The sequence below is a fragment of the Festucalex cinctus genome, chromosome 13 (assembly GCF_051991245.1).
Source record: "Festucalex cinctus isolate MCC-2025b chromosome 13, RoL_Fcin_1.0, whole genome shotgun sequence".
In the NCBI taxonomy this organism is placed as follows: domain Eukaryota; kingdom Metazoa; phylum Chordata; class Actinopteri; order Syngnathiformes; family Syngnathidae; genus Festucalex; species Festucalex cinctus.
This window is the reverse complement of record NC_135423.1, coordinates 16303560-16329434: the sequence shown is the minus strand read 5'-3', so window position 1 is coordinate 16329434 and position 25875 is coordinate 16303560. Positions and strand designations below refer to the sequence as shown.

The 25875-nt window shown below is 39.0% G+C and overlaps 5 protein-coding genes, 2 long non-coding RNA genes and 2 other non-coding genes across 12 annotated transcripts; 5 read left to right on the top strand and 4 right to left on the bottom strand.

Annotated features, from left to right (window-relative positions):
* The first annotated feature begins 582 nt into the window (after positions 1 to 582).
* On the top strand, positions 583 to 6731 carry LOC144033106 (protein NipSnap homolog 2-like). The gene is made up of 10 exons (XM_077540941.1): positions 583 to 755; positions 1164 to 1300; positions 1376 to 1421; positions 1785 to 1879; positions 2858 to 2928; positions 3009 to 3149; positions 4403 to 4434; positions 4833 to 4927; positions 5480 to 5563; positions 5712 to 6731. Exons 1-10 carry the CDS (start codon positions 589 to 591, stop codon positions 5774 to 5776), a joined length of 933 nt encoding a protein of 310 aa, XP_077397067.1. The 5' UTR covers positions 583 to 588; the 3' UTR covers positions 5777 to 6731.
* On the bottom strand, positions 6732 to 9557 carry psph (phosphoserine phosphatase). The gene is made up of 6 exons (XM_077540942.1): positions 9413 to 9557; positions 8390 to 8536; positions 8175 to 8309; positions 7791 to 7936; positions 7359 to 7507; positions 6732 to 7252 (listed from the first exon to the last, which is right to left on the bottom strand). The coding sequence occupies exons 1-6, from the start codon at positions 9481 to 9483 to the stop codon at positions 7142 to 7144; spliced, it is 759 nt and encodes a 252-aa protein (XP_077397068.1). The 5' UTR covers positions 9484 to 9557; the 3' UTR covers positions 6732 to 7141.
* Positions 9557 to 11269, top strand: LOC144033108 (uncharacterized). Of its 3 annotated transcripts, none has more exons than XR_013287879.1 (3): positions 9608 to 9742; positions 10315 to 10557; positions 10751 to 11269. It is a non-coding gene; the product is annotated as an uncharacterized LOC144033108 (long non-coding RNA). The 3 variants fall into 3 exon arrangements; XR_013287880.1 differs by having other exon boundaries at positions 9609 to 9742; positions 10315 to 10378; XR_013287878.1 differs by having other exon boundaries at positions 9557 to 9742; positions 10315 to 11269.
* LOC144000487 (small nucleolar RNA SNORA15) lies at positions 10058 to 10193 on the top strand. Its single transcript, XR_013278257.1, has one exon. It is a non-coding gene; the product is annotated as a small nucleolar RNA SNORA15 (small nucleolar RNA).
* LOC144000486 (small nucleolar RNA SNORA15) lies at positions 10475 to 10604 on the top strand. Its single transcript, XR_013278256.1, has one exon. It is a non-coding gene; the product is annotated as a small nucleolar RNA SNORA15 (small nucleolar RNA).
* LOC144033105 (phosphorylase b kinase gamma catalytic chain, skeletal muscle/heart isoform-like) lies at positions 10531 to 17887 on the bottom strand. 2 transcript variants are annotated; one of them, XM_077540938.1, is made up of 10 exons: positions 17441 to 17887; positions 15803 to 15927; positions 14840 to 15018; positions 14603 to 14657; positions 14440 to 14505; positions 14195 to 14358; positions 13364 to 13454; positions 12973 to 13126; positions 12754 to 12879; positions 10531 to 12500 (listed from the first exon to the last, which is right to left on the bottom strand). In XM_077540938.1, the coding sequence occupies exons 2-10, from the start codon at positions 15883 to 15885 to the stop codon at positions 12234 to 12236; spliced, it is 1185 nt and encodes a 394-aa protein (XP_077397064.1). In that variant the 5' UTR covers positions 15886 to 15927; positions 17441 to 17887; the 3' UTR covers positions 10531 to 12233. The 2 variants fall into 2 exon arrangements, with proteins under 2 accessions (XP_077397064.1, XP_077397065.1); XM_077540939.1 differs by lacking the exon at positions 17441 to 17887 and adding an exon at positions 17156 to 17426.
* Positions 11315 to 15348, top strand: LOC144033109 (uncharacterized). The gene is made up of 4 exons (XR_013287881.1): positions 11315 to 11516; positions 14274 to 14398; positions 14605 to 14683; positions 14894 to 15348. It is a non-coding gene; the product is annotated as an uncharacterized LOC144033109 (long non-coding RNA).
* A 1069-nt stretch (positions 17888 to 18956) lies between the features above and the next one.
* On the bottom strand, positions 18957 to 20865 carry chchd2 (coiled-coil-helix-coiled-coil-helix domain containing 2). The gene is made up of 4 exons (XM_077542110.1): positions 20683 to 20865; positions 19807 to 20041; positions 19356 to 19530; positions 18957 to 19126 (listed from the first exon to the last, which is right to left on the bottom strand). Exons 1-4 carry the CDS (start codon positions 20730 to 20732, stop codon positions 19116 to 19118), a joined length of 471 nt encoding a protein of 156 aa, XP_077398236.1. The 5' UTR covers positions 20733 to 20865; the 3' UTR covers positions 18957 to 19115.
* Positions 20866 to 21052: 187 nt separating this feature from the next.
* On the bottom strand, positions 21053 to 23596 carry LOC144033325 (protein FAM98B). Its single transcript, XM_077541372.1, has 8 exons — positions 23433 to 23596; positions 23234 to 23337; positions 22680 to 22805; positions 22305 to 22555; positions 22144 to 22224; positions 21924 to 22040; positions 21562 to 21708; positions 21053 to 21469 (listed from the first exon to the last, which is right to left on the bottom strand). Exons 1-8 carry the CDS (start codon positions 23582 to 23584, stop codon positions 21317 to 21319), a joined length of 1131 nt encoding a protein of 376 aa, XP_077397498.1. The 5' UTR covers positions 23585 to 23596; the 3' UTR covers positions 21053 to 21316.
* Between the last annotated feature and the right edge of the window lie 2279 nt (positions 23597 to 25875).

Genomic DNA, 25875 nt, shown 5'->3' with positions numbered 1-25875 from the left:
CCATTTAAGTTTCTTTTTGTTGTGTTTTTTAAACCACGCCTACAGTAGCGTCTAGCTTCATAAGCTGCTTTGCCAACTGGTCAAGAACAAAGTTTCTGCAGCTTAAAAAACAGGCGAGAAAAACTAACTTAGCTTAATAATAAACTTGAGTAACAGTTGTATTAATTTGAGTGACACACAACATTATGGCTGAAAACATTGAAAGAATGTGGAAAATAAAAGGAAGCACTCACCTTAGGTCTTCCCACTGTTCAGAGCAAAGTGTAAATGATCTAAATGCATGTATTTTGAGGGACACCATTTTAGAAAACAACTATTTGTCTGTGATGTCAAACGTTTTTACAGTTTCAAGGAAAACACATCAACAAAATTGTATTCATAGTGTACTCAAGAACAATTTGACATGTTAAATATTTTTCACCTTTTATGTCGTTTTAAGGCGCCGTCCTTCACTATAAGCATTACATTAATGCAATTTTGTAAATCTGCCTTTAACTATGGAGTGAATGAAGATAGTTTTAAAAAACGAGCCCAAATAGTGACGTCGGCGTTTACGTCACGCGTCCGCATATGAGTTGGCCCGTGGCGATGATCCGAACTCCGTCGCCACCTCACGGTCAACAGTGGGAACAACGCCTAGTCTCCAGCTGGCTCTTTTGGAAGATGGCGACAGGAGTCCTTCTGAGAGTGAGCACCGGCTGGGCTCGGGCTAAAAGCAAGGCCCAGTCAGCCGGGCAGCTTATCGTTTGGAGCAGGTCGGCTAGTTATCAAGATGTATTGAACATTTTCTTATGCGGTGTAGCCTTTTATTTGTGTGTTAGCATTGCATGCTCACGCGGTGTGTGTGCAAGCTAGCTGCTGAGCTGCTAAACTATGTTGAGTAGAGGTTCATCTGAACTAAAACTACATGGGAAACACTTAGCTTGGAATGTCATATTTTTACGGGATTAGATTAACTCTATGTATTTGCTTATTCAAAAGAAACACTATTTTTTTAAGTTGTGACCTGGTGTTTGTCAGATGCTCAAGGTCAATTTGGTACTTGGAGAAATGTCATGTTCGACAATGGATGCTGTCCTTGTATGTTATGGTCTGATCTTGTGATCGGAAATTCAACTGGCATCAAGCATTTACCTCCGTTATTACTCATCCTTATTATGCAGAGGATTTTCCACGTCGAGCATCACCAGAGAAGACAGCTGGTTCAAGTCACTCTTTGTCAGGAAAGTTGATCCCAGGAAAGATGCACATTCAACCCTACTGACCAAAAATGAGGAAAGCAATCTCTACAAAATTCAGTGTAAGTACAGTTCACCTTTCTGGTAACAAACATGCTGAAAATGTTCTAATTGTTGAAGTTGACCTCTGTTTTCAGTCCATAATGTCAAGCCGGAGTGCCTTGAAGCATACAACAAACTCTGGTAAATCATATATATTTTAAATCCCAAAATATTTTGCTCAGCATTAGTTACAAATCTAACACTGGCTCAAGTGTGTCCAGTGTTTTGCAGCCAGTAAAAATAAATCAGCGCAGTCTATTCTTGTGAGGTGTTTAAAGAGCTGCTATGCTGCAAGTCATCTGCACATACCTTAGAAGTCAACCGGCAAAGTACTTATAGTTGGCTTCTTTTTAGGTTCTGTGACCATAGACGTGACTTAACACACAATTGTAATTTTAGGTATACTTGTAAGGTTATTCTTAATAAAATAGTGTTAGACTGTTGGTTGAATGTAATGTAGGTAGTACGATTTAATATGTTTTTGAAATTGTATTTTTGTCACAGTGAGGATGTCTTGCCCTCCATCCATGCTGATAAGTACTACCCCTGTGAGCTGGTGGGCACCTGGAATACTTGGTATGGAGATCAGGACCAGGCTGGTAGGATTGCTTATGTCATTACTGCCAAATATATTGACTGGATCCTAACAAAATGTCTCAGTAGGTAATGTTGCCGTGAGAAATAATCGGTCCATACAATTTTTATGAACAATAAACTAACTGCCCTGTTCGGTTGTTTTGTCAGGAACACCAATAATGTTCCCAGGTCAATTTGACCCAGGCAATATTTAATGATAAAAAGCACATCTCAATAAACATTGTTAACTGATTTCATTGCAAACATTTCAAATGAATCATTTTTAACAAGTTTAATCATGAAACTACAGATTTGTAGTTCTTTAACTTTGAAATGGGTCAGTTTAACCCAGGCAATGTTTAATATTACAAAAACACCCTGATAATGAATTATTGCTCATGATTAACTGTTTTTAATGCATATATGTCAAAATGAACCATTGTTATTGTCTCATAATAAAGTTTAATTGTGAAAAACTACTAATTTAAAAAAATGGGTCAATTTGACCCGGGCTATTTTTAATGTTCCAGAAACATTCTGCTAAACATGTAACATTGAAAAGGTTAAAGTGAACAATGTTGTCTGTCAATGAGATGTTTCATAGCAAAAAAAACCCAAAACAAACTAATTATATATTATGGGTCCATTTGGTCCAGAATGTTAAAAATTTCAAAACCAACACAATAAGCATTGTTGTATCTTATTATCAACCATAATTGCACTGTTGATGTGAATGTTGGGTCAGTTTGACCCAGTATATGGTCAATGTTTTTTTGCAAATATCTCAAAACATTTTGACCCACAGCATAACAGGAGGGTTAAATGCTCCTCCACTAGATGGCAGAAGGTACATAATAAATCAGTATATCCCCTTTTTGTGACATTTAGCCCACTCTAATAATAATAATAATAATAATAATAACATTTTTGTATGACAAAGTAAAAATGATAAATATTCCATTAAAGATGTTTTTTTTTTTTGTTTTTTTTTTTGTTCTCAGTTCACCTGTGGCGCTACAGAGGTGGTTACCCAGCTCTGACAGAGGTGATGAACAAGCTACGTCAGAACAAGGTCAGCTGAACCTCTAGACGCCCATTCTGTTGCTCATCCCACCAGTGGTCGCGACTGACTCGTGATTTTCCCAACTGCAGGAGTTCACACAGTACAGAAAGGAGCGTGGTAAGATGCTGCTGTCTCGCAGAAACCAGCTTCTACTGGAGTTCAGTTTCTGGAACGAGCCAGTTCCTAGAGAGGGACCCAACATTTATGAGCTCAGATCATACCAACTCAGGGTGAGTACTAAAGCAGGACTGTCTTTTTGGTATTAGTTCTGACAAATTTCTTTATTGATTCATTGTGTCGCATGATTATTACGTCAGTCACCCACTGCATCGTGTGGTTATTAAATCAGTTACCTAAATATGCTACATTTAGATTGTGCTAGTACTACTGGTAAATGATTGTATGCTCTCAGTATAATTACGGTATATGTTACAAATGACAATATTCGAAATGTTGAAAACATAAAATACAATTTAATTAGAGGAAGATAAGCAGTTTGGAAAATGGGTGGATGGATTTTTTTTCCAAAGTACTATGTGCCAACCAGTGGACGTCCAGGGAAATGCAGTGTAAAGCAGAACTCGTGATTGTCAGCATATAGATAAACAAAAAGTAAGGTTTTCAAAGGTAAAGTGTGTTGTCTCAGTTTATTATTTTTTTATTATATATATATATATATATATATATATATATATATATTATAATATATTTTGTACATAATATTCTTGTAGTGTGTATAAAGTTGAAGACTTCTCTGGACATTTGGTAAATAGAAAGTTATTTTGAACTTGACTCCTTGAATTACGGTAAAAGAAAAGCGAGAGAAGCATGATTAGATAAAAGGTAAGTTTTGAGATGAATGTTTTTGCTTAGTATATTTTTAATCAATATAATATCTTGTAAGAACTGAAACATTTGTTATTTTTATTTAATTACTTCGAAAGCACTGGAATGTTCACGCAGCAAACTTCAGCACAGCCAGTTTAAAATGATGTCCTGTTTTTCTATATGGGGATGAAAATAAAAAAAAATAAAATTATCAGGTTCATTGATTAATTGGGAAAAATAATCAAAAAGTATATTTTAGTGCTGTCAAAGTTAGTGTTAACTAATTAATCACAAAAAATTGCATTACTCATGTATTAACGCAGATTAATCGCACTATTAATTTTGACCACAGATTATTCTTTAGCTTGACAGCAAATGGGTATGTTAAAGGTATCACAGTTGTGTTTGAGCAATAAACATAATGCATTAAAGTAAAGTATTTAATAAATGTTTGCAATATTGGAGGTCCCCCCCCCCCCCATTTTTTTTATTACGCAAGTAATTAACTAATGGATAGAGGATGAGCGTCTGCAGTGGATCCAAAAATGTTGAAGACGTCCTCATAACGTACTTGATAAACCCTACAGTAAGAAGCACGTTAGGGAAAGTCTGACTACAATAACTATTACTAATCCAATTGTTCTCTCTCTCCCAGCCAGGAACAATGATCGAGTGGGGTAATTACTGGTAAGACAGCATGAATTAATTGCACTCACAGAACCTATCGCACCATTCTTAGAATCATCCCACACATAATTGTTCAGTTTAATGATGAAACAAATGAAGGTACAGCACTGCATCCAGCAGGACAACATTTTAACACTGTTGTAATGGAGTCAGTTGTAATAGATTCAAATTAGGATGATGATGATTAGGATGACTGTATGTTATTTACTGTATGCGTGCCACCATTTCAAAATTGGCAGCAGTCACACTTATCAGCTCAGTTTCTTTATCTAATCCATGACTCTGATCAGGCAAGTATGATCCCTTTTGTGGACCAAACATGATTATCCTTCCTCTTTGTTGTACACTGACCAGATTGTAGTCCCCCCCATAGATTATTGTTTTGTTGTCTTTGGCAGGGCGAGAGCTATTCGACTACGCCAGCAAAACAGTGAAGCCGTTGGAGGGTTTTTCTCACAGATCGGCAACCTATACATGGTTCATCACCTCTGGGGTAAAGTCTCGAAACCAGCTCCATAGCAAATATTGTAGCGCATTAAAGTCTTTCAAAATAAAAGTGACTTTTTTTTAGGCCTGCCACTGCTACACACTGAGCGACAAATTGGGTGTTTGGCAACAAGTTTTCATAAGTGGTTTGAGACGATTCAAAATTTTAATTGTCGCAACATTGGAGATGTAATAGCTAAAATGTGCATTTCTGCTTAGAAATGGGAGTCAGCTGGCCGCCACCATTGCAAACTTTACTGAAAAGTATGTGTACATATTGTTTTGCAGTAATACTTACCTATGTACAGCTAACCCTCATTCCCTACCAATACACTGTATATATTAAGTTCAAGTCAAGCAGTAATTTGCCAGCTTCTGATGCAGAACAAGACTGACAATTTAACACCAGCGACTGTTCGTCCATGCCACTTTGTTTTGAAAGCAATTGAAAGCCACACACTAATTTAGTAGGACTATAGTGTGATGATGGCTTATGTAAAATTAATCAGGGCAGCAGCAGTGAATGGGCTTGAGTTGTAAGAGGTTTTGTTTCTTGCAGCCTACAAAGACCTTCAATCTAGAGAGGACATAAGGAATGGTGCATGGCAGGAGGAAGGCTGGCACGAGGTGGTCTACTATACAGGTGGGCCAACACTACATTAAAAAAAATGTCTACAAATTAGGGCTCCTTCAAATGCTTTTAAGGACTGTAACTGAAATCAATGTCTGAAGACTACTGAGTAGCAAATTATTTCTGAAACTTATGTTGCTTGCATTTTTCTCCCCCACAGTTCCTCTCATCCAGCATATGGATTCCCGGATTATGATCCCCACCAAGGCGTCACCGCTGAAGTGAAAAGGCCAGAGCCTCTCGCAAGGCTGACCATCAAGTCGTCCCCTTACGAATGAGTAACCCAAAAGCATCACTTCCAACGGTCTCAGTGCTGCCAAATATCACGACCCTTTTTCTTTCATCATTATCATTTCAGGATCGTTCGACTCTGTGAAAGATATAAGGACAGCTAATGGTGTACATTTACATATTGTGATAGCCATAAGTGGCATAGCATGGGACTGCAGGGGCTAAACATTTGAAAAGAATAGTAACTGTGTCAAGTCCTTTTCAACATTAGGATTTAGGATAGGTCAAGAATTGCTTTGACGCAGGCCCTTGCAACTCTACTGGCTAGTCATTAATTCCAACATCTACTCTTGCCACATTTACGCTAATCATTGATGAAAAACATTAGAACCTACCCAAGTGACTCGATATAAAACAAAGCAGCTGTATGGTATGTAAATGTTATACTCTTGTTTGTATCATAACTGCTGGAGCACACAATAGTGTGCAACACAGGGGGCTTTTATTTATTCAGTGTAACATTCATTGTTAACCGTTTAAATGTTAGCTGGGATAACATCTGAGCTTTGTGTTCCAAAGTTGACAATATCAATGTTTGTTAAATATTCATTTTCAGGAGTTTTAAGATTTTTGACTGAATCGCATCTTGTTTGCTGTTTTTTCCCCCCGAGTTTCTTTGACATTGTGGAGTTGTTTTTTTTTTTTTTTACACAATCCCGTTATGAAGTTCCTAGTCTTGTTTGTAAATGTGACTTTATTTTTATTTTTTGAGCTCTTATGTGAACTTTTAAGCATGCCTTGTTTTAAAATATTTAAGGTATTTATAAACCACACGATGGGCAAAGCACGCCACTACATATTGTCAGATTTTATCAGAAAAATAGAGAGGTGTCTTTATTTTGTCTTTCTAGGGCAACAATGACACAGAATTAAAGAAATTCAAGCAACATCATTTGTAGCTGGTTTGTGTTTAATCAGTATCAACACGTAATTCACTGCAGCCTATCCTTCATGTGACTTGATTACAATCCATACGTATTTCTTTTCACATTGCACTTCCCATTGTGTAGGAGTAAGTCCATCTATTCATCCTCTTAAGTCTTAAATGAAAAAAAGTGCCTAAAACACAAAATTAACATGTTCAACCTCCACACAGGCAGTGGATATATGCTAGTATGGTCCAGTATAGAAAATCAAGATGGTAGAAAACAGATGAAGGTAGAATTGGTTGGACTAGATTTAAAATCTGTTTCCATAAATGGAGTATGCACAATGGATAAAACCATCAGATACACACCTATTGGTGCAAATAACATTAGTAAAGTAAAAAAAAAAAAAAAAAAAAAGCGGAAATGTACTTCAAATCTTTTCCATTTCCTTCAGCAGCTCTCCAAAACTTGTAACATACCACAAACTCATTTCTTTCACCTGTGGCCTCACAACATTGCCACCGAATCCAATGAAGGCGCTCTACAGGGGGGATAATAAATGGAGCACATTGATTATCAATACAATGAATACAAGTAATAGCCTGAATATTTAAATGAACCCACAAGACATTAACATCAACACTTACAGCTGGAGGGCAGGCCTCGAGATCAGTGGCTCCGTCTCCAATCATCACCACTGTCTTGAAGCCGTACTTTTCCTTCAGCATGCTAATGACTTGTCCTTTGCCTCCGCTTTCTGCTGTTGGTTGGCTCTCGTCGAATCCGGCGTACTCGCCTTAAAAAAAAAAAAACACATTTCATCTCTGGGTAATTTGAAGATTTATGTACCACTGTAATATCTTTAACACTGCCCTTGTATTGTGCCTGATGTCATGTACAGACTATCTATCCATCCATTTTCTTGACCGCTTATTCCTCACAAGGGTTGCGAGGGGTGCTGGAGCCTATCTCAGCTGGCTTTGGGCAGTAGGCTGGGTACACCCTGGACTGGTTTCCAGCCAATCGCAGGGGACACAGAGAATCTGGTATAATATGAGGTTTCAGTACAGTTTACTTACCGTTAAAGTAGAACTTGAGTCGGTTGGCGTAGACGTTTTCTAGAGGAATGTTGAGCTGAGTGGCCACGTGTTCCACAATGCAGCGGAAGCCACCTGAGATGAGAAACACTTTGATGTTGCGCTGGTGTAGGCGGTCCACAAGCTCCCTGGATAGGAACACCAAAGGAAATTAATGATCACTATTGCTATAATCTACCAAGAATATAATACACTTCAAATCAATTCATGGTATCGGTCTGGGAGGGGGGAAAAAATTTATTGAACGTCACAATTTCTTTCCCAAAGCAATCTAGGACTTTTAATACTTGTCCAGGAAATTCTTCATACTCAGAATATTGTCGGTGAGATGAATGAAAACTCACACGTGGGGATTGTATCTCATACCTGATGCCTGGGGTCAGCTGTGGCGGGTGGTCTGTGATCAGTTTGTTGACCTGTTCTCTGGAACATTTGATGATGGCGAGGCGCTCCGTCAGGGCTGATTTGAACGTCATCGAGCCACCCATGGCTTTACGAGTCCTAAAACGTACAAAATGAATTCCAGTCTTGTGTGATGTGATGTGATAAGGGGAAAACATATAGTTTTGCACAATATTTACATTTCAGTGACTGTGTCGCCCACGCCACAGAACTTGGCCAGTTCATCGATGCCTTCTTCTTTAATAACTGTGCTGTCCACATCAAAACAGACAGCTTCTGCTCTTCGGAAAAGTTCTTTTGTCTCTGACATTGTGGACATTGCAATGCTGTGAAGAGAAGTACAGTTCAATCAATATTAGAAAACTAAACAAAAAACAACACACCTGCATTGCCTTAAGGCTTTTCCTCTTGTTGATAATATGAAAGTCAACAGATCTAGGAAACTATTATTATTGGCCTTATCTCTAATGTACTTGAGTATTTATTTTTCTGACGACTTTTTTTACTTTTATTTCCCACAGATTTTCTTTTTTTCCCATTGTGCCAAGTTATCAAAATTGTTATTCTATAAAACTTAATAATATAATCATTCTTTTTAGATAGATCGACACGTCTACTTTTACCTGAGAACTTGTACTTCTACTAAATTGCAACTTTTTCCACTGTAAGAATTACCCTGCGCTGAGCTACACGTTATGTCGAATGTGCTACAAAATCTTCATGGTAATTCATGTCTAATATCTAGCGAAGCGGCGAAAAACAACAACAAAGCGGCTCTGAGTTTAGCGAGTGAGTGCCAACAATACGTTGCATAATGCCGAGCGCCTAAACAAAACATATGAAGGTTCAAGAGGCCATGGTGGACATCATCTGCCACTGTTGCGTCACCCCTCACACCACATCCATAATAGTGTGCTGCAAGCAACGCTCAAATCAAGAAACAATTAAACAGAATAATGCAATGCAGCGGGCAATCTGATGAGAAACAGTACACCACCATGCATTTCTGAAGAACTGCTGACATTTGATAAAGTTGAACCGGTTATGTTCACCGCAACCATTCTGTTTTTGCTGTATGCAGTCAGTTGACAGTGACACCAGCTGTTAAAAGATACCGTTGACGTGAAACGACTAACGGGACAAGTATGGCGTAAAGGAAAAGGAAAATCGACCAAAATAGCAAGTTGTTTTATAATACTTACGGAATATAGCAGCGGTGAAAATGTACAATTGGCAGCTTCAGCCAGAGCTGCACTACTCGACACAGTCGCATCAGTTGGTGAAAATTGCAGAAGAAGAGCGGAGCTACGAGTTGCACCAATCAGAGCGAAGCCGGTGAGGGACTGCCCACTCCTGCGATAGGACGTCAGGACGTTTGACCAATCAAGTGTCCGATCTTATTGATCCCGCCCAGAAGGCAGAGCAGACTGTCGGAAACCGAAATGCAGTGAGTGCAGTACGACTCGAGGAGGAAGCAGCAATAAAGAACTACGGAAGCAGACTTTCGTTAATAAAAACGGATCCCTTTTGAGGTTTGTGATACGTTGCAGCTGGAGGACTATGGATTCTATAAGAAAAAAACAACAACAACATGAACCTCCATGTTCTAAAATTATACTGGAATTAGCTTTAGCCTGTTAGCATTTGTACTTTTAGCCTCAGCTGGGCCTCTCGTTCACGTGAAGTCTTATTCTATAGCAAATAACTGTATTATTGACTTGAGAAAATGCTATGTGAAACAATGTAAATACTGTATATTGAACTTGTGAAGGAGTCTTAATTATTATTATTATTATTATCATCATTATTATTTAACTGGTAACTTTTCGGAAAGCACGTGTTTGACTGCATGGCCGAATTCTGATTTACTCTTGAAAGTGGTAAAGTCAGTCAGACACCATGCAAAATAAACAGCAGTTTTCACACAGACTTTACATTGAATGAGCTATCCGGTGGCTTATTCTGCTGTCATTGATTACTGTACATTTTCACACCAAATGTGAATATTGCAGAAAATTTACTAAGTAAACATTTGCTGTGTTAGTAGGCAAATAATTGTTTCTTACTATTAACTGCAACATGTTTACCTTATCGTTTTCTACAGAAAATGGGGAAATAGTGGTTTGTGGGCCGAAGACCATGCCATGCAAACCCCACTTCAAGATGAGGTACACCTTTTTAAATCCAGTACAAAAGCAATGAGCACCTAATGAATGATTCAAATGTGGTGGTATTATTGTTAAATGGGAGACATACTTCAGACAGCATGGCTGAATTCTGTTCCAGCTCTGTGGTGGACACAGTCAGACACCATGCAAGATTATTTTCTCATTTCTTTTAATGACGGGTGAGTTCTTCTCAGCTTCATCCAGCAGTATAGAAATGAGTACATGGATATTCTTGTAACTTTTTCTTCTAAATGTTCTGTGTCATCAGTGCCATTGTGAACATTAGTACCCTTACTGTAAACCATGTGCATAGATGCTCTGCAATAGCAAACTTGAGAGGATCTGATTTTATTTTATTTTTTTCTTCAACAGGGCTTCAGCGTGTTTATGATTTTTTAAGTCATACTGGATGGTGTTGTGTGCATTCATGCATGCTTTCAATTGTCCAAGCATGAGGTCACATTGCAACAGGAGGATGTAAGACGCTCAAGATGTTACAAATATTATTTATTGTACACGCTTGTATAACAGGTGTCCCAAAAGTTTCCGGCCTGCATGCTGTATTGCATGCAGTCATGGCGTCTGTGTTTTGAGATGCTAAAGGAGTAATTATGGGTGACTCCTTTCCAAGGGGTTCAACAGTAAATGTTGAATAGTACGTCAAAGAACTACGGAAGTTACAGTTAAAGAAGAAACGTCACAGGAAACTTGGATGCAGTGTTTGATTGATACAGAAGGATTCTTCACACAGCACATTTTTCAGTGGGGGTTATATTAAAAGAAAAAAAAAAAGGTAACAGATCATAATTGTACCTCTTGTTCAGGCAGGAAACTTTTGGAACACCCCTCGTACATAAAAAGAAACACAATAAAGTTTAACACTGACTGCTACATTGTGTGGTTTTCATTCCCATAAACCTGTTCTAAAACTTTTTTTTTTTATCAACAATTGATGTTACAGCCATAAGGGGGTGTAGTGTTATTTCATTGAGGTACCACAAGGTACAGCCATGTCAGTTACATTAACAAATGACCAAGCGTCCATGTTTTTGTCTGTTTTATTCTTGTAGAGCGGTATCAGAACATGCACTTCTGGACTTGAGTGACATTTTTGGAAGTGACTCAATTACACAAAAATGTAGGTATCTGATTGGGTAACTTAGTGATTCATTACGCCGTACATTGACATCCTTTCATTCTCCAAACTGCTTATTCACTAGCACTTGCAAATAACCAAAATTATTTGCGTTTTCACCGATTGAATGAAACATGAGGCGATGATAAACAGCTGAAAGTTCAGTTTATTAAAATGTTTAATTACTCACTTTTATAAGCTTTTGCATTTCAAACGTTTTCATATAGCAAAATTATGGCATGCGTTATGCAATCCACATAATACAAGTTGATGCGTTGACAACAGCTGGCTCAGTTTATCATAATTTTTTTTTAATTATTATTATTATTTTTATTATTATCATTATTATTATCTTTAGTACTTTTAGATACTTTTAACAGCCTTGGCTACCACTGCCATTAAGTTTTATTGTTGTAAACCGCATGCATGTTGTCTAGCAAAATAGACGGCATCAGTGCAGTGTCTAACCAGATCCAGGAGATGGTGCTGTTCTCTGTACAAAAGTTTTATCAAAACAGCAACATGAACTGAGAAGTACTGTTTCTTTGTATAAGAAGAAAAAAAACAAACTAGAATTAACATTTTTGTTAACCATTTGTGTATGTGGGCTAACACACACACATATATATATATATATATATATATATATATATATATATATAAATTATAACTGCAGTTGATCCACTAATCCACAGCCGACATGGCTGTGGATTATTATTATTACCAGACATGATGGTCTGGCTCATCCGCCTCTGCGGCTATGGACAGCAGGATGGCCTTGGGAGTGTTCTCGAAAAGTGCGGCTCTGTTCTGCGTCTGGCCCTTTTTGACCCAGTGGCCGTAGATCTTGAAGGCGCATGCGTCAATGAGCTTGCGAATGGGCTTGACCGCGTACGGGTCACTTTTGATCACCTCCTTGGTGACGGGTTTGACTCTGCGGAAGCTGCAGTAGATGCGCATGGTGGCGAGTACCGTGAGACAGATGACCTGGAAAAGTAGTACTGTTTAAGGTACTGGTGTAATTTGTTTTGTGGTAGCTCAAGCACTTCTAGATGTAATTTCTTCTGGGTCTATCAGACCTGGCCAGATACTAGCTCAGTTAGTACTGTGACACCTGATTAGCGCACCAATTGTCTGAATTAATCTCATGAGCCAATCAGTGATGCAGACTGTTGATATAAAACATGTTCATCTGTTGTTTTTTAAGCATTTAATGTCATTTTAAGCTCTAAACCCTCACCTTGAACTTTCTGTACGGGCTCAGTTGTCGGACTTCATCTACTACATACTGGGAGAAGAAGGGATGGTTGAGCACGTCGACGGCTGTGTAACGCTGCCTCGGGTCCACGACAAGCATCCGAGAGATCTGATAGAACACCAAAAATAGTGATATTTTACCAAAAATGTATATGGAACAGATTAGATAATCCAATGAGAGAACGGAAATAAAATTGCTGACCAAATCTTTGACCGTGTCAGAGCGGTCGTCCCATTCCGGGGATGAGAAGCTGTAATCTCCCGCTAAAATCATACGCAGCATCAGCATCTGTTTCCTGTGCCAGAAAGGTGGGGAGCCCGCCAGCAGTGTGTACATGATCACACCCGCACTCCATCTGCACGTATAAGCCAGAGGGCAAGCACCATGGCAGAACGTATTTAGGATAGCAGGAGCTTTCGTATCACTTACATGAGTGCTTGTGAATTAGACTTCTTGGAAGGGATGAAGAGCAGTAGAGCAAAAGGGCGTTTAAGTCCACAAGCCCAGCCATCAGAAATATCAGTAAATGAACCTTATAAAATATTTTCTTTACTGTTTTGTTTCCTGCCCTGATTTTTGTGATTGGACTTACATATCTACGGCCATTCCGTATCCTTCATGACCAGAGTCCATGGAACACTGGATGATCTCGGGAGCAAGATACACAGGAGTCCCACAAACCTCTGCATGAAAAACAATTTCAACTTAAAAAGCATGTAAACCGTGTCTCTACATGCTGTCAAATCAGTGTTAAGGTGTTTAGGGTGTGAATGTGGCAGACAGTAATAATGACCATCTGATAAAAATATCCTCAGTGAATGGGCATTTAAAGACAAGATTTACTCAAACTGCAATTTAATACAGATTCCCTTAAAATTTGCATAAATTCTGAGAAACCTGTCAAGCTAAGAATTAAGAGGACATTTTATAATAAATTATACAATACAATATCAACCCTGATACACCGTGCAAATGATTATTATTACAATGTAAACATTGCCCATGTGCAAATGTTGGACTGTGGGCAGGACTGGGATGACATCAGAGCAAATGGATTGGACACATTTGCTTCATTTTCTGAGCAAAACTTAGCAGGCCCATTAATGGCTTGTCTTCGGTTAATAATCTTTCCTTTGATTAATTCTAGCAAGTTTAAAAAAATCCCTAACTTAATATTTAATGTTGATGCAAATCAATATTTGACTCTTGGCACTATGGCAGATAGACTTGAGTATCTTGTTGCATCTCAACCTTTGTAACTTAATGATGTGCAACCAGACTCTGCTCTGATTTTGAACAGCTGCTGGGACACTTTGAAAAGTTGTTACATTTCTATATTAGAGAGTAAACATTCTCAATTAAAAAGTCCAACAGGCTCCCCTTGGCGTCATACTCTGATAACATTTACGAGTTGAGCTCTAACCTTTAAGCTTCTGTCCCGACTGGATTTGCACAGCGAAGCCAAAGTCTGTGAGTTTAATGTGCATCTCGTCATCCAAAAGAATGTTTTCAGGCTTGAGATCTCGATGGACTATGTTCTGTTCGTGGAGAAAGTGAACCACATCCAGCAGAGCACGCATGATGTTCCTACAACCGATAGATCAAGAACTCATTAAGGCTTGTTAAGGTTAGACTGGTTTTTGTGGAAGTCAAAATGTTCTCAGTGACCTTGTTTCCTTCTCACTTAGTGTTACTTTCTCTGTGAGGTAGTCAAAAAGTTCACCCTTTCTCATCCTGGGATGAAGACAAAGTAAAGCAAAAATAGATTAACATTCTTGGAAGAAAATTAACATCAGAACAGAATATAATGTTCTTGCTTGTCCTGACTTACAGATCAAAAACCAGGAAGAAGAATACGTTGGATTCATAGCAATCTTTTAGCTGTACTGCAGGGAAAAAGGTCAAGCACAAGGTAGGTCAAACAAACAGTTAATACAATTGAGGTTGATGGTCAGAGAACAAATGCAAAAATTTGCAATGACTGACCACTGAGAGTTGATGTTGGTAGTACAACAACCAAAAAAAATGAGCTTGAACTACATTGTAGGTGTATTCAAAACTGACTTACTAATATTGTCCTGTCCGAAGACTTTCTTGAGGATATCAATCTCCTTCACCGTAGAGTCCCTGATCTCCTCGATCTCCTCTGGCGTCATCTTGTCCGAGGGGGTGATATCGATGATTTTCACGGCATAATCCTGAGACGTCTGTTTGTCCACGCAGCGACGTACCACGCTGCTAACTCCCCTGAGGACAAGACACCTTGGATGTCCCATCAATGTGTTGTTACCAGCCAATCATATCTACTGAAACACTCCTCTGTATTAAATATAAACAATACAGTACATGGGAATGAAAGAAAATGGATGAATAATGCATGCACAATAAAACCCCAAACAGGAAGGCTGGAGCCAAAAATTGAAAGAAGGCCCTTTCGACTGAGGTAGAGATGCTAACCACTTAGCTACATTGCTACTCTGGATTGGCTCTCATTAAATGTAATCAATTTTGTATCCTGTGACTATTTCTTAATCTAAATCAATAGACAAGATGCAGTTTATAAAAGTTTGTAATATACCAAAAATAAAGGCAAGAATGAGTTCCCTTATGACAATGTGTTAGGTTTTTGCTCTGCAGTGTTGATTTATTTATTTATTTATTTATTTTAAACGTTTGGGTCGTTTGTGGTAAATATTTTCTACTTAAAAAAACAAAACAAAATAAAAACAAAACAGGGATGCTATGTAAGCCCCAATCCATAAACACAGAACCAAAACGCAGTTCACATGCATCCCTCACCAACAAAGTTGCTTATGTAAGGGGGCCACTGTCCGAGAAATGGAGCGGAATGACAATTAGTGCGCTCATTCACTGCTTACATGCCTCAAAAGATGTATGGAACACAATCGAGACAGACACCTCAATGGATTTTACTTAGGTTGATTAAAACAATGTAAAAACATTCTGAATCACAATCTCAAATTAAATTGATTTCATTCAGTTTTTCACACCATGTACTTTATAAACATACCTTCCCAGTATCTCCTTGGGCTCATACTTGTCATAGAACTCCTGAGCGCCTACCCAGTCAGGGATCTCCTCCTCTTTGGTCATGATGGAGTGATTAACACAACAGCTTTGCCCTATGTGTCCACGCTACAAAAAGAAAATAGTCAAAACTAGCCAGAATTAAGTGTGAAAGGTCATGATAATAATTGAAGTTTATCTTTAAAGGGAAGGGTGGTTTGTGATAAATGTTTTAAACTTTTGGAATCTGACCCAAAATTTTATTTCCAGTAGGCTATAGGTGATCTGAGTTTCAGTGGGCTATTTACTTGTTGTAATCAATGATAACACACACCATAATAAGCAATGGCCAGTCTAGTGAACAGATATCTGTCTAGGGCAGTGTTTCTCAATTCCGGTCCTCAGGCCCCTCTAGCCAGCCTGTTTTCCATGTCTCCCAGGCTGGTTAAGGGGGCCTGAGGACCGGAATTGAGAAACACTGGTCTAGGGGCATGTTATTTATCAGACTGCAGAGAAATGCAACTTAACTCATTCACTGCCTTTGACAAGTATACTTGTCAATTGTATTTTTTAGAGCGGTGCTAAATGGGGGCGAATCTGAGCATGCTCCACTGTAAATATCAAACTTGGAAACAACTTTACTGATGCCCAACCACCGGTAGATGACATCATTGCCCCATTTTATAGGAAATAAACACAGTTTCAGAGTCCATGGGAGAAATGGCTGTATTTTGGCAAACCTACATTTTTCTGCTGTCAATTATAAAAGAACGGGACGGGACAAAAAGTAGGGAGTCTATTCTGTTATTTGGTAGATTCGGTTTATATATAATTATTGAATGTAATATCACGTGAGTATTGGAAATGTAAAAATTTTCTATAATGACTGGCAGTGAATGAGTTTTAAGGGCATGAAATTGTGAAGCGACGCATACTGAGCCCATTGAAAAAAAGTGGGATTTCTTTTTAACTAAAAACAAAACAAAACGTTTTTAAACGAAATGTGTGTGTGTGTGTGTGTGTGTGGGGGGGGGGGGGGGGGGGAGAGATAAAACGTGGTACAGTATAGGCAACATTTGGGCATTGTCTGATGAGTATCGCCATTTTTGACTATTTCAACTTGAGAGTCAACGAAATTAGAAAGTTTGTTTAAACGTTCACACTTCACAAACACTTTGGTTTCCAGCGGTTTCGGTTTACGACGGTTAAATTCCTACGGCCGCGGCGTAACGTGAATGTGCACAAGTAACGCGTCGTAGTCCATGCTTTTTCGGTTTCACAGTAATAATTATGTAAGTCCTAATTACAGTAAATATTTGTATTAAAAAAAAAATCTTGGCATATATGAAACTCTTACGTGACGTATCGCTTCACGTCCTGATGCCGAGCGACATGACGATCGATTACCAGTGACGTCATGTTTCGCCTACTAAACTACCTATAAATATTTACAGTAGCCTACAGACAAAGGAGGATATCGTATAGCCATTTTCTAACTTCCCATTTCTTTACTTAACTATTAGCTGGATAATTAATGACGGGCTTTGTGCTAGCTAAGGTTTCGAATGTTATAATCTCTGCTTTAAAGATACTCGCTTGGACAAATTGGAGTGAAAGGAACTAGAAAGAACGGTCCACTCACCGCTTTCCGCCTCGCTCAGTCCCTCCTATTAAAGGTTATCCATCATTGAGAGGAAGCGGGCGAACTACGGCGGACAGTCAAACTGCCACAGCTTTGCGGGGTCGCTGCCATGACAGGAGCTCCAATGTCAGGCACCAAAAATAAACTGTCGCTTCCAAAGCGACCTCTATTTCTGCTATAGACTCGTATCCGCTTAAAAAGCGGAGCTCCTGAAATAACCCTATCAACTGTCTAATATTACTTCAAATGTAAACGCTATAATGTGCCTGCATGTCTTCAACATGGCTTTATATAACTACGTGACTTTGAATGTCAGACTTGATATTTTATTTATCTGTACAACTTCATATAGAACCTACTTAATTACTTTTGCCCTATTCACGTCGTCGCACAGCAAAGCATATCATGCACAGCCACCATCTAATTGTCTTACAAGAAATGGCTTACTATAACTATCAAATGGCTTCTATATACAACCTTAGAACTGTTCCGTCTTAAATGATGAATATTAGACTTAGCTGCGATTGGCTGGCAACCAGTTCAGGGTGTCCCCCGCCTACTGCCCAGAGCCAGCTGATAGGCGCCGGCACCCCCCCGTGACCCTTGTGGGGAATAAGCGGTCAAGAAAATGGATGGATATACAATTAGACTTGACTTTATTGATCCCTTTGTGATGGCTCCCTCTGGGAAATTTACATTTCCAGCAGCAATAAGAACAGATAATAAAATAAATAAAAATAAAGGTTATTACACCAGAGATTGAATTATAATAGCAATACAAAATATGCATTTAGGTGCAGATTATTTTTGGCCTCTTGAGGTCACCCTACTCACAGCTACCCAGGAGCACCCATCCAACAATTTTCTGAGCCACTTACAACCGTTGTAGTGAAAGAGCGTAGCGCCATAGCATGTTTCAGCCCCTTCGGAATGTTGTTCAATTGGACTTGCATCACCATTCAAAGTCAAAGTCAAAGTCAAAGTCATACCTAACTATCAAAAGTATTCTTGGCAACTCTTGCGTCTTGATGATCATATTAGAGGACCTGTGACTGAGAATAGGGAAGCACATTTCACTCCAGGAAGGCTTGAGCCTCAAAATGCCAGTGTATCTTGCAAGTGCAGAACAGAGCCTTTTTACCGTACATTTCACAGTAGGTGTTGTGTTCTTTGTATACACCGCATAGGAAAAATTGTCAGTGTGGTACTCTCCTGTTAAAATCATGACCTGTTGGGGTGCGGCGGTGGGGTCACTGTAAGAAGTTAAAAAAAAAAAAGAAGACAAAACTGGAATATATAACTATGACAGAGAAACTGCTGCAATCTTGTTTTTGTCTTCATGATCCAATTGCTTTAATGTTTTGATTTCAAGCAGCACATTCTTCCAAGTAGTACATTGTGTGATGTTCTAGAATTGAAGAGAATATCTACCACAGGTAATAATGAAATGCAACCAAAACAAACTCAAAACAGCAATATATATATGTATGTATCTATTGACATATGACCACAAGCATTTCAGCAGTCTCCTAATGATTTAATGGATTTATATTGACGGGAGATAAACTGCTAAATAAAAGTACAATTGTCAGGTCTCTTGTTAATTTGATCACGTTGTCCGGCAATGCTGAGTCTACTGTATGCTCTCCTCTTCTTCAAGGTTTCTGGATATGATTCAAGATAGACCTGTTGGATGAAGAAAAACAGTTTTCAGATACTTAACCTACTCAAATTTGCGGACTTGAACGGCGTCAATTACATCAGATGAGGACTTGACCAAACAGCCATGATATAATACTTATGAAAATATACAAAACAGTGTGCACCTGAAAACTTCTACCAATACTTAAGACAGTCATGGCCAAAAACATTTGCATTAAGGTGTTTCCGTCAGATTTATGCAATCCATACTTACCATTAGCAAACTTGCACTGTTTGAGCACCTCGCTGAAGCCCTCGCAGAGTTTAAGATCGCTTTGGGATTGAGCACAGTCAATGAACTGTTTGAGCTCATATGAACAGGCTTGTTGCGGGGTATTCTGCTGCTGGTAAGGGGACTGCATCTGGTATGGCTGGGCCTGGTGAGGCTCCTAAGATACACGATGCAGAAAATTACATCATTCAAGAGCATTTATCCAATTTCACATGATGTACAGCACAGATATTTTCACAATTTAGCGAATTACTTGCGATAATAAAATAAATATAAAAGTTTGGGCTTAAGTTTCTCTTGTAATATATGACATTTACCCAACAATTAATTACACAGCTCCCCATTTAAAGCAGACCTAAAGCAAGACTATATCTCCTAAACAAGAAACTGACTTTTAGTTAATATATGACTGGATAAAGTGATGTTTACAAACCTGGTATGTAACATCAGGGCGGGCAGGCTCTGAGCTACCCCCACTGAAGGCGCCAGTCATCGCATGGCCGAGAGTATGCCCGACCGCAGAACCCACCGCTACCCCGGCAGCGGTTGTCGCCATCTGGGCAAACATACCGGGCTGCCTGGGTGCTGCAGCTGGAGCCGCCACAGCGGCCGGAGGTGCATGCATTGGTACAGGTGCGCGCGAAGGTGGTGGTGGTGGCGGCGCCCGGCTGTGAAGGAATTGATAGACAAGGTCAAAAAAGGGCACCATAACAGGTTTTTAAATCACCAAGGGAGTTTTTGAAACAAAAAACAAACATGAAGAAGAAAATTTACAGATACAAAACAACTAAACTTGGTCATTTTGACATATGGGCTCAGTTTTTAAACAGCCGTTACATACTATTATTGTGAGGTTAAACTAGATAATACAGTGAAGCATGATTGCACAATGGATTCATTAATGGATTAGTAGTAACTTTCTTTACCAGGCATCATATGCAGTACAACCTACAATCCCTATTACGCGTTTAGTTTTCTTGAACCACGAGAAGGAAAGAAAAAAAGGTTACATGTGAAGGCTTCATTATGGTCAATTATTTAAAGTGCGTCACTATTTGGTTGTAGTCTGAACAAAGTGACCTTGATGAAACAGTCAATTTGACCAAGCGTACCGCATCACATACACAATAGACTAGTAGTATTTACAAAACTGTAAATCTTAAACTACTCGGAGTCAATATTGCACCACTTCGTGTTTTAAGTCATTTTCTTTTGCTGGCTCAGTCCAACATGCAGTGCGAGAAGGACACAAGCTAGCAACTGTCGTCACGTTCCTTATCAATTCCTATCCGCAACATTTAGATATTACCTTGCTGGAGGAGACATCCTCGATGTTCTGCTTCTGCTTCCTCTTGGCATTGTGACAAAACACACAACTTATTTCTTTAAAATTTGTTGACTGTGGAAGAGCTTGTGTAATTTCGGCACTCGTCTTCGGCTAACGCTTTTATCTAGCGACCTTTAACTGTTCTGGAACTTCCTGTGTTACATCATTTATATCCCGGGTAACTTCCGGTATGTTGGACACGACGGTCACTTTCGTCACGACTTCTCATTATTACATGCTCCAAGTTTTGCTAATATATGTTGTTTTTGTTTTGTAACTAATTCACCATGCAAGTTAAGCACACATTTGTAAATATGATATTTGATAACTGTTGATAAATGACATGAAAAAGTCAACATATTGATTCAACTTTAATTCTGTGAGTTTGAAAATAGAATACAAAATTAATTTCCATCCCTTTTTATACCCCAGATTACAAAGCATATCGTGTCATACACCTGCACACTAGAGGAAATGACAGCCAGGTTAAAAGGGGAAAAAAAGACAATACAGTACAAGTTACATTCCATAACTTCAAATTAACTATAAACAATTACTTCTTCTTTTTTATCCCATAAAAAAAAAAATCATCAGTAAAGCACAAGAGTGGTGCATGCTAATCCCTTTTCCCCTTCCTTCTTTTATTTGGATTTTTATGCCATTGACGGCGTCCGCCACCATGTCCCGATCTTCTTTCTGCCCAGAGAGGCATAGGTGCCTCAAGTTCCCCTGGTCGCCCTCCTCTGTCCGGTACATGGCCCATCATTTTCTAGACAGTAGACACCAAAGAAGAATTATCAGCCCACGAGTTTCATTTACAATGAAAAAAAAAGCAGACTTAATAGCAGTTTACTGTTCTACCTTGTAGATAACTGTTGCAGTTCCAGCTTTGATTGGCTCAATACAGGACTGATCTTCTCTGGTAGCCAGTAGAAGTGGGAGGGACACTCTGGACGAAACTCCGATGGATGCAAGGGGAGGGACTGTGGCAACTGCTTCACTACGCTCCTGTGTATGAACAAGCGATACTGTTATATGATAGAAAGATTAATTATTGTCATCTGCACGGGTATTGGAGACAAAAAAAAAAAAAAAAAAAAATGAAGACAAAAAAAATGGCCGAGTAACAGCCCTTATCTAAAAAAAACTAATAATCAAAATTCCAGCCAATCATAAATTGATGTTACCACTGTCATTCTTAAGTTGTGCTTAGACATTCCTACCTTCTGTTTTTCTCCCCATGCAAATGACTCAAGTGAAACCTGAAAGCGTTTAATCATCATTTGCTGTCGACAGCCATAGTCATCAGACAGAACTCGATTGATCTTTTCCAACTGCCTCTAAGGGATAAAGAGATTAAGCAAAATTAGAAATACAAGTTCAATTACAGAGTAAATTTCCTGTAGTTAAGAGGGAAAACTGCAGAATTTCAAAACACCATACCCACTGCTCTGTACTGAGGATGGTGTGTAAAAGAGGCTTTGTCATTGCTTCACCGGGAAGACGAGCAATCCTTGACTCCACCTGCATATTACGTAACGTAACTTTACTTATCGTTGCAGTCTGTAATGGCTCACGTAAAGCCTGTCTGTTAACCAGCTCACCTCATGAAAGACATCAGGATATTGAGAGGATGTATCCATGTTAAGCGCATGAAGCAGTAATATCCACTCTGCCTGTATCTCAGCTGTTCTTCGATTATTGGTTGCATCATTGTCCTCATGTTCCAGGCAAAACACGGTCATTTCCTCTACTCTCTGCTCTTTTGCGACCTCTTCTCTGACAGATTTATCCCCAGAATGCAGCTCTTTAAACTTGATTATGTGTGCTGCTTGCAATTCTGACACAAGGAACTCTGCAGGGTTTCAAGAAACATTGTAGAGGTTTTAGATATCAGTGAGGCTTTGGGGGAATAATATCTTCAAAAACCTACACATATTGCCAACAGCTGCTAATACCTTACACAAATTAAGCCTCACCAGTGATTTTGTACAGGACAGAAGGCTCCAGCATCTCTGAGGTCAGCCCAGTGAGGGGAGAGTGCATGTCGGACAGGATGTTTTTCAGCTCTCTCACTAGCAAGACGCTGCCTCTTCCACCTGAGTCTGCAGTTAACACATTTTTATTGAGCACATTTTGAAGTTGACAAATTAAAAATTTAAAGTACAATGAGGGACCATTTGCAGTAATATGGCAATCATTTATTATCCACTCATCATTTGTATGCAAAATAATGTTCAACAGTGGCTAAAGTATAGTAAATTTTTCAAGTCATCTTTTTATAACTGTTTTAAAACATATATTTATGTGAAACTTTCTTCGCCTTTTATGTGCAATTCATGTAATCATTATTTGAGTACTTTTTTGTTATTATTATTATTATTATTACTATTATTATTATTATTATTAACGTTCAAACTGTGCATAATGTTCCAGTACTTGGGGTTAAAGGTTTGAGAAACACTTGCTGATTAGTGCATTAAAGAGTGGGTAGAAATTAATGTTTCATTGTATTGTACTGTACTATTCATACCCTGGAGTTCCGGGCACAGACACTTCAGCTGGGATGTAAGCCAGTTTAACAGTGGGCATGGGAGTTCATCACACGCACACCTCGACAAACAGCAACCCCTGTACCTGCGGAGAAATCAAACACATCAAAACCAAGCGTGTGGAGATTCGTGACCGCTCAGAAAACAGTGCAACTGCAACTGCAGTTAAATATTACTTACCCAAACGCTTTGATGACAGAAATGATCCCGATACTCCTTTCCATTTTTACTGACACTGTTTGTTGCAAGTTGAGAACTGACTCCTTCACTTGCAGGCTTGTTTCACGCATGCTCCGCCCTGAACGACGTTTACTTTGAACACTTCCTGTCATGAATAAGAACTCGGGTGCAGATTGCCACCTGCTGGCCGGAGAGTGAACTGAGTAGTGTTAAGACGACCTCTAATACAGTTACGCCGCCGTTCGTATCTTTTTGAACTATTTTATGTCGTAAAATGCCCATATTTTTGTAGTGAGCAAACCAAAAATGTGATCTTATTTTATTTGTATTTATTTTTCCACTTTTCCACAAGCTTTCCTTGTTTTAATGCTGATCAGTTAGAATAAATTAGATATATGAGCGGACGTGCTAACCAGTCATCCACGTGCCACCCAATAGATGTGTTAAATTGAAATAATTATGTTTTCATCCACAGAAAGGTGGAAGTGGTTAATTTATTTGCCTCACTGAGGTTTGGTGTTCAAATCTTGTCTCAAGCCTTCCTTTGTAGAGTTTGCATGTTCTCTCCATACTTACATTGTTTTTTTTTCATGAGCATTAATTATCCCTCCATTCATTTTCTTGACCGCTTATTCCGCACAAGGGTTGCGGGGGGTGCTGGAGCCTATCTCAGCTGGCTTTGAACTAGTTGCCAGCCAATCGCAGGGCACACAGAGACAAACAAACCATTCACACTCACAAGCACACCTAGGGACAATTCGGAGCGCTCAATTAACCTGCCATGCATGTCTTTGGAATGTGGGAGGAGACCAGAGTACCCGGAGAAGACCCACACAGGCATGCGGAGAACATGCAAACTCCACCCAGGAAGGCCAGAGCCTGGACTCGAACCGGAGTACACAGAACTGGGAGGCGGACGTGCTAACCACTCATTCACCGTGCCGCCTCATTGTATTTATGTTGATTAAAAATATAGAACAAAGATAAAGCTTGAATCGCCTGTCACCATTATTGAAATTCTTAAAGGGTAACACAGTTTGCCTCAAGCAGTGTCAAAAGGATTTGAATCTTGTCTCAGGCCTAACTGTATGGAGTTTGCATACATGTTCACCCCGAGCTTTTGTGAGTTTACACTGAGAATAATGTGTGAATTAACACACATGTTATAGGTTAACTGTACATTGTGGAAAGTTGTTTGTCTTGCACTATATAACCTGTTGACTACAAAAAATTAATGGGAACTCTAGATGGATGCTTTCCACCAGAAAACACTATTAATACACATCAGACACAACACAGCTAAGACAATGGCAGCATAAGGCGCCGTGATGCACTTTACAGCGTGTGTTAGCTCACTCCCTGCTGAGACCTCACTGCCATATGTGCTAACGCTTTAATCCCAGAGACAACAAAGCTGTGCCATGCGTCAGGATGCGCTGCCTTTTATTCCCCTGATATTGCCCCCGTCTCAATAAAATGCTCCACGGGTCGACCTCTGACCTTGGCAACAAGCCTACAATGCAAGCAGACGCTCTCCTCCACTTGGCAGCCTTGATTGTGTGGGGAAAGACTTTGTGACTACTTGTTGGTGGACACACTGAGGCAGGATTGGAAATAAGACACATTTGTTGTAATTGAGTAATCTTTTACTTCTTGTTCTAATTATTATTATTATTATTATTATTATTATTATTATTATTATTATTATTATTATTATTATTATTAATAATAATAATAATAATAATAATAATAATAGTAATATTGTTATTGTCGTTATTTTCTACAGCAGGGGTCAGCAACCTTTTTGAAGCTGAGACAGCTTCTTCAGTAGGTTACTGATTATTTCAAAGGGCTACAAGTTTGATACACAAATGACAAATTCGCTCGAATTACCTGATGGTATTATTAGTGTCTGAACGACTTAATCAGCCAATATTAGCTGTAATAAAATGATCAATAAATGGTCCAAAAAAAAATAATCTAAAAAAAAAAAGGCCAACCCATTACACATTACAACTAGATAATGTTCAAACACACCCCTACAAATAAAAGAGGCAAAAAGTTGGACAATTTTTTACCATTTTTTCCCCCTCTGTTGTCAAGACAAAGAGAAAACATTTTAACACCACAATTGCCTGCCTGAGGGGAGATTCGAACCTAGGACCTGTCGACTGTGAGACAGACGTGTTAACCGCTTGTCACTGTGCTGTCTGTCCTATTATTGCAATGAATGTTATTATTATTATTATTATTGCTGTTGGTGGGAAAACCTAGGATGCAACGATAGATAGGATAATAGATTGTTAAATCATGGTTGATGCTCAAAATGGAGCTTGTTGATTTAATTATTGTATTGTGCGGCTTGAAAGGACGCCAACCGTTGCCAGGTGATACAAGCCGACGCCCTGCGGACACAGACAGCTGCAGTTGACACGCGTCCCCC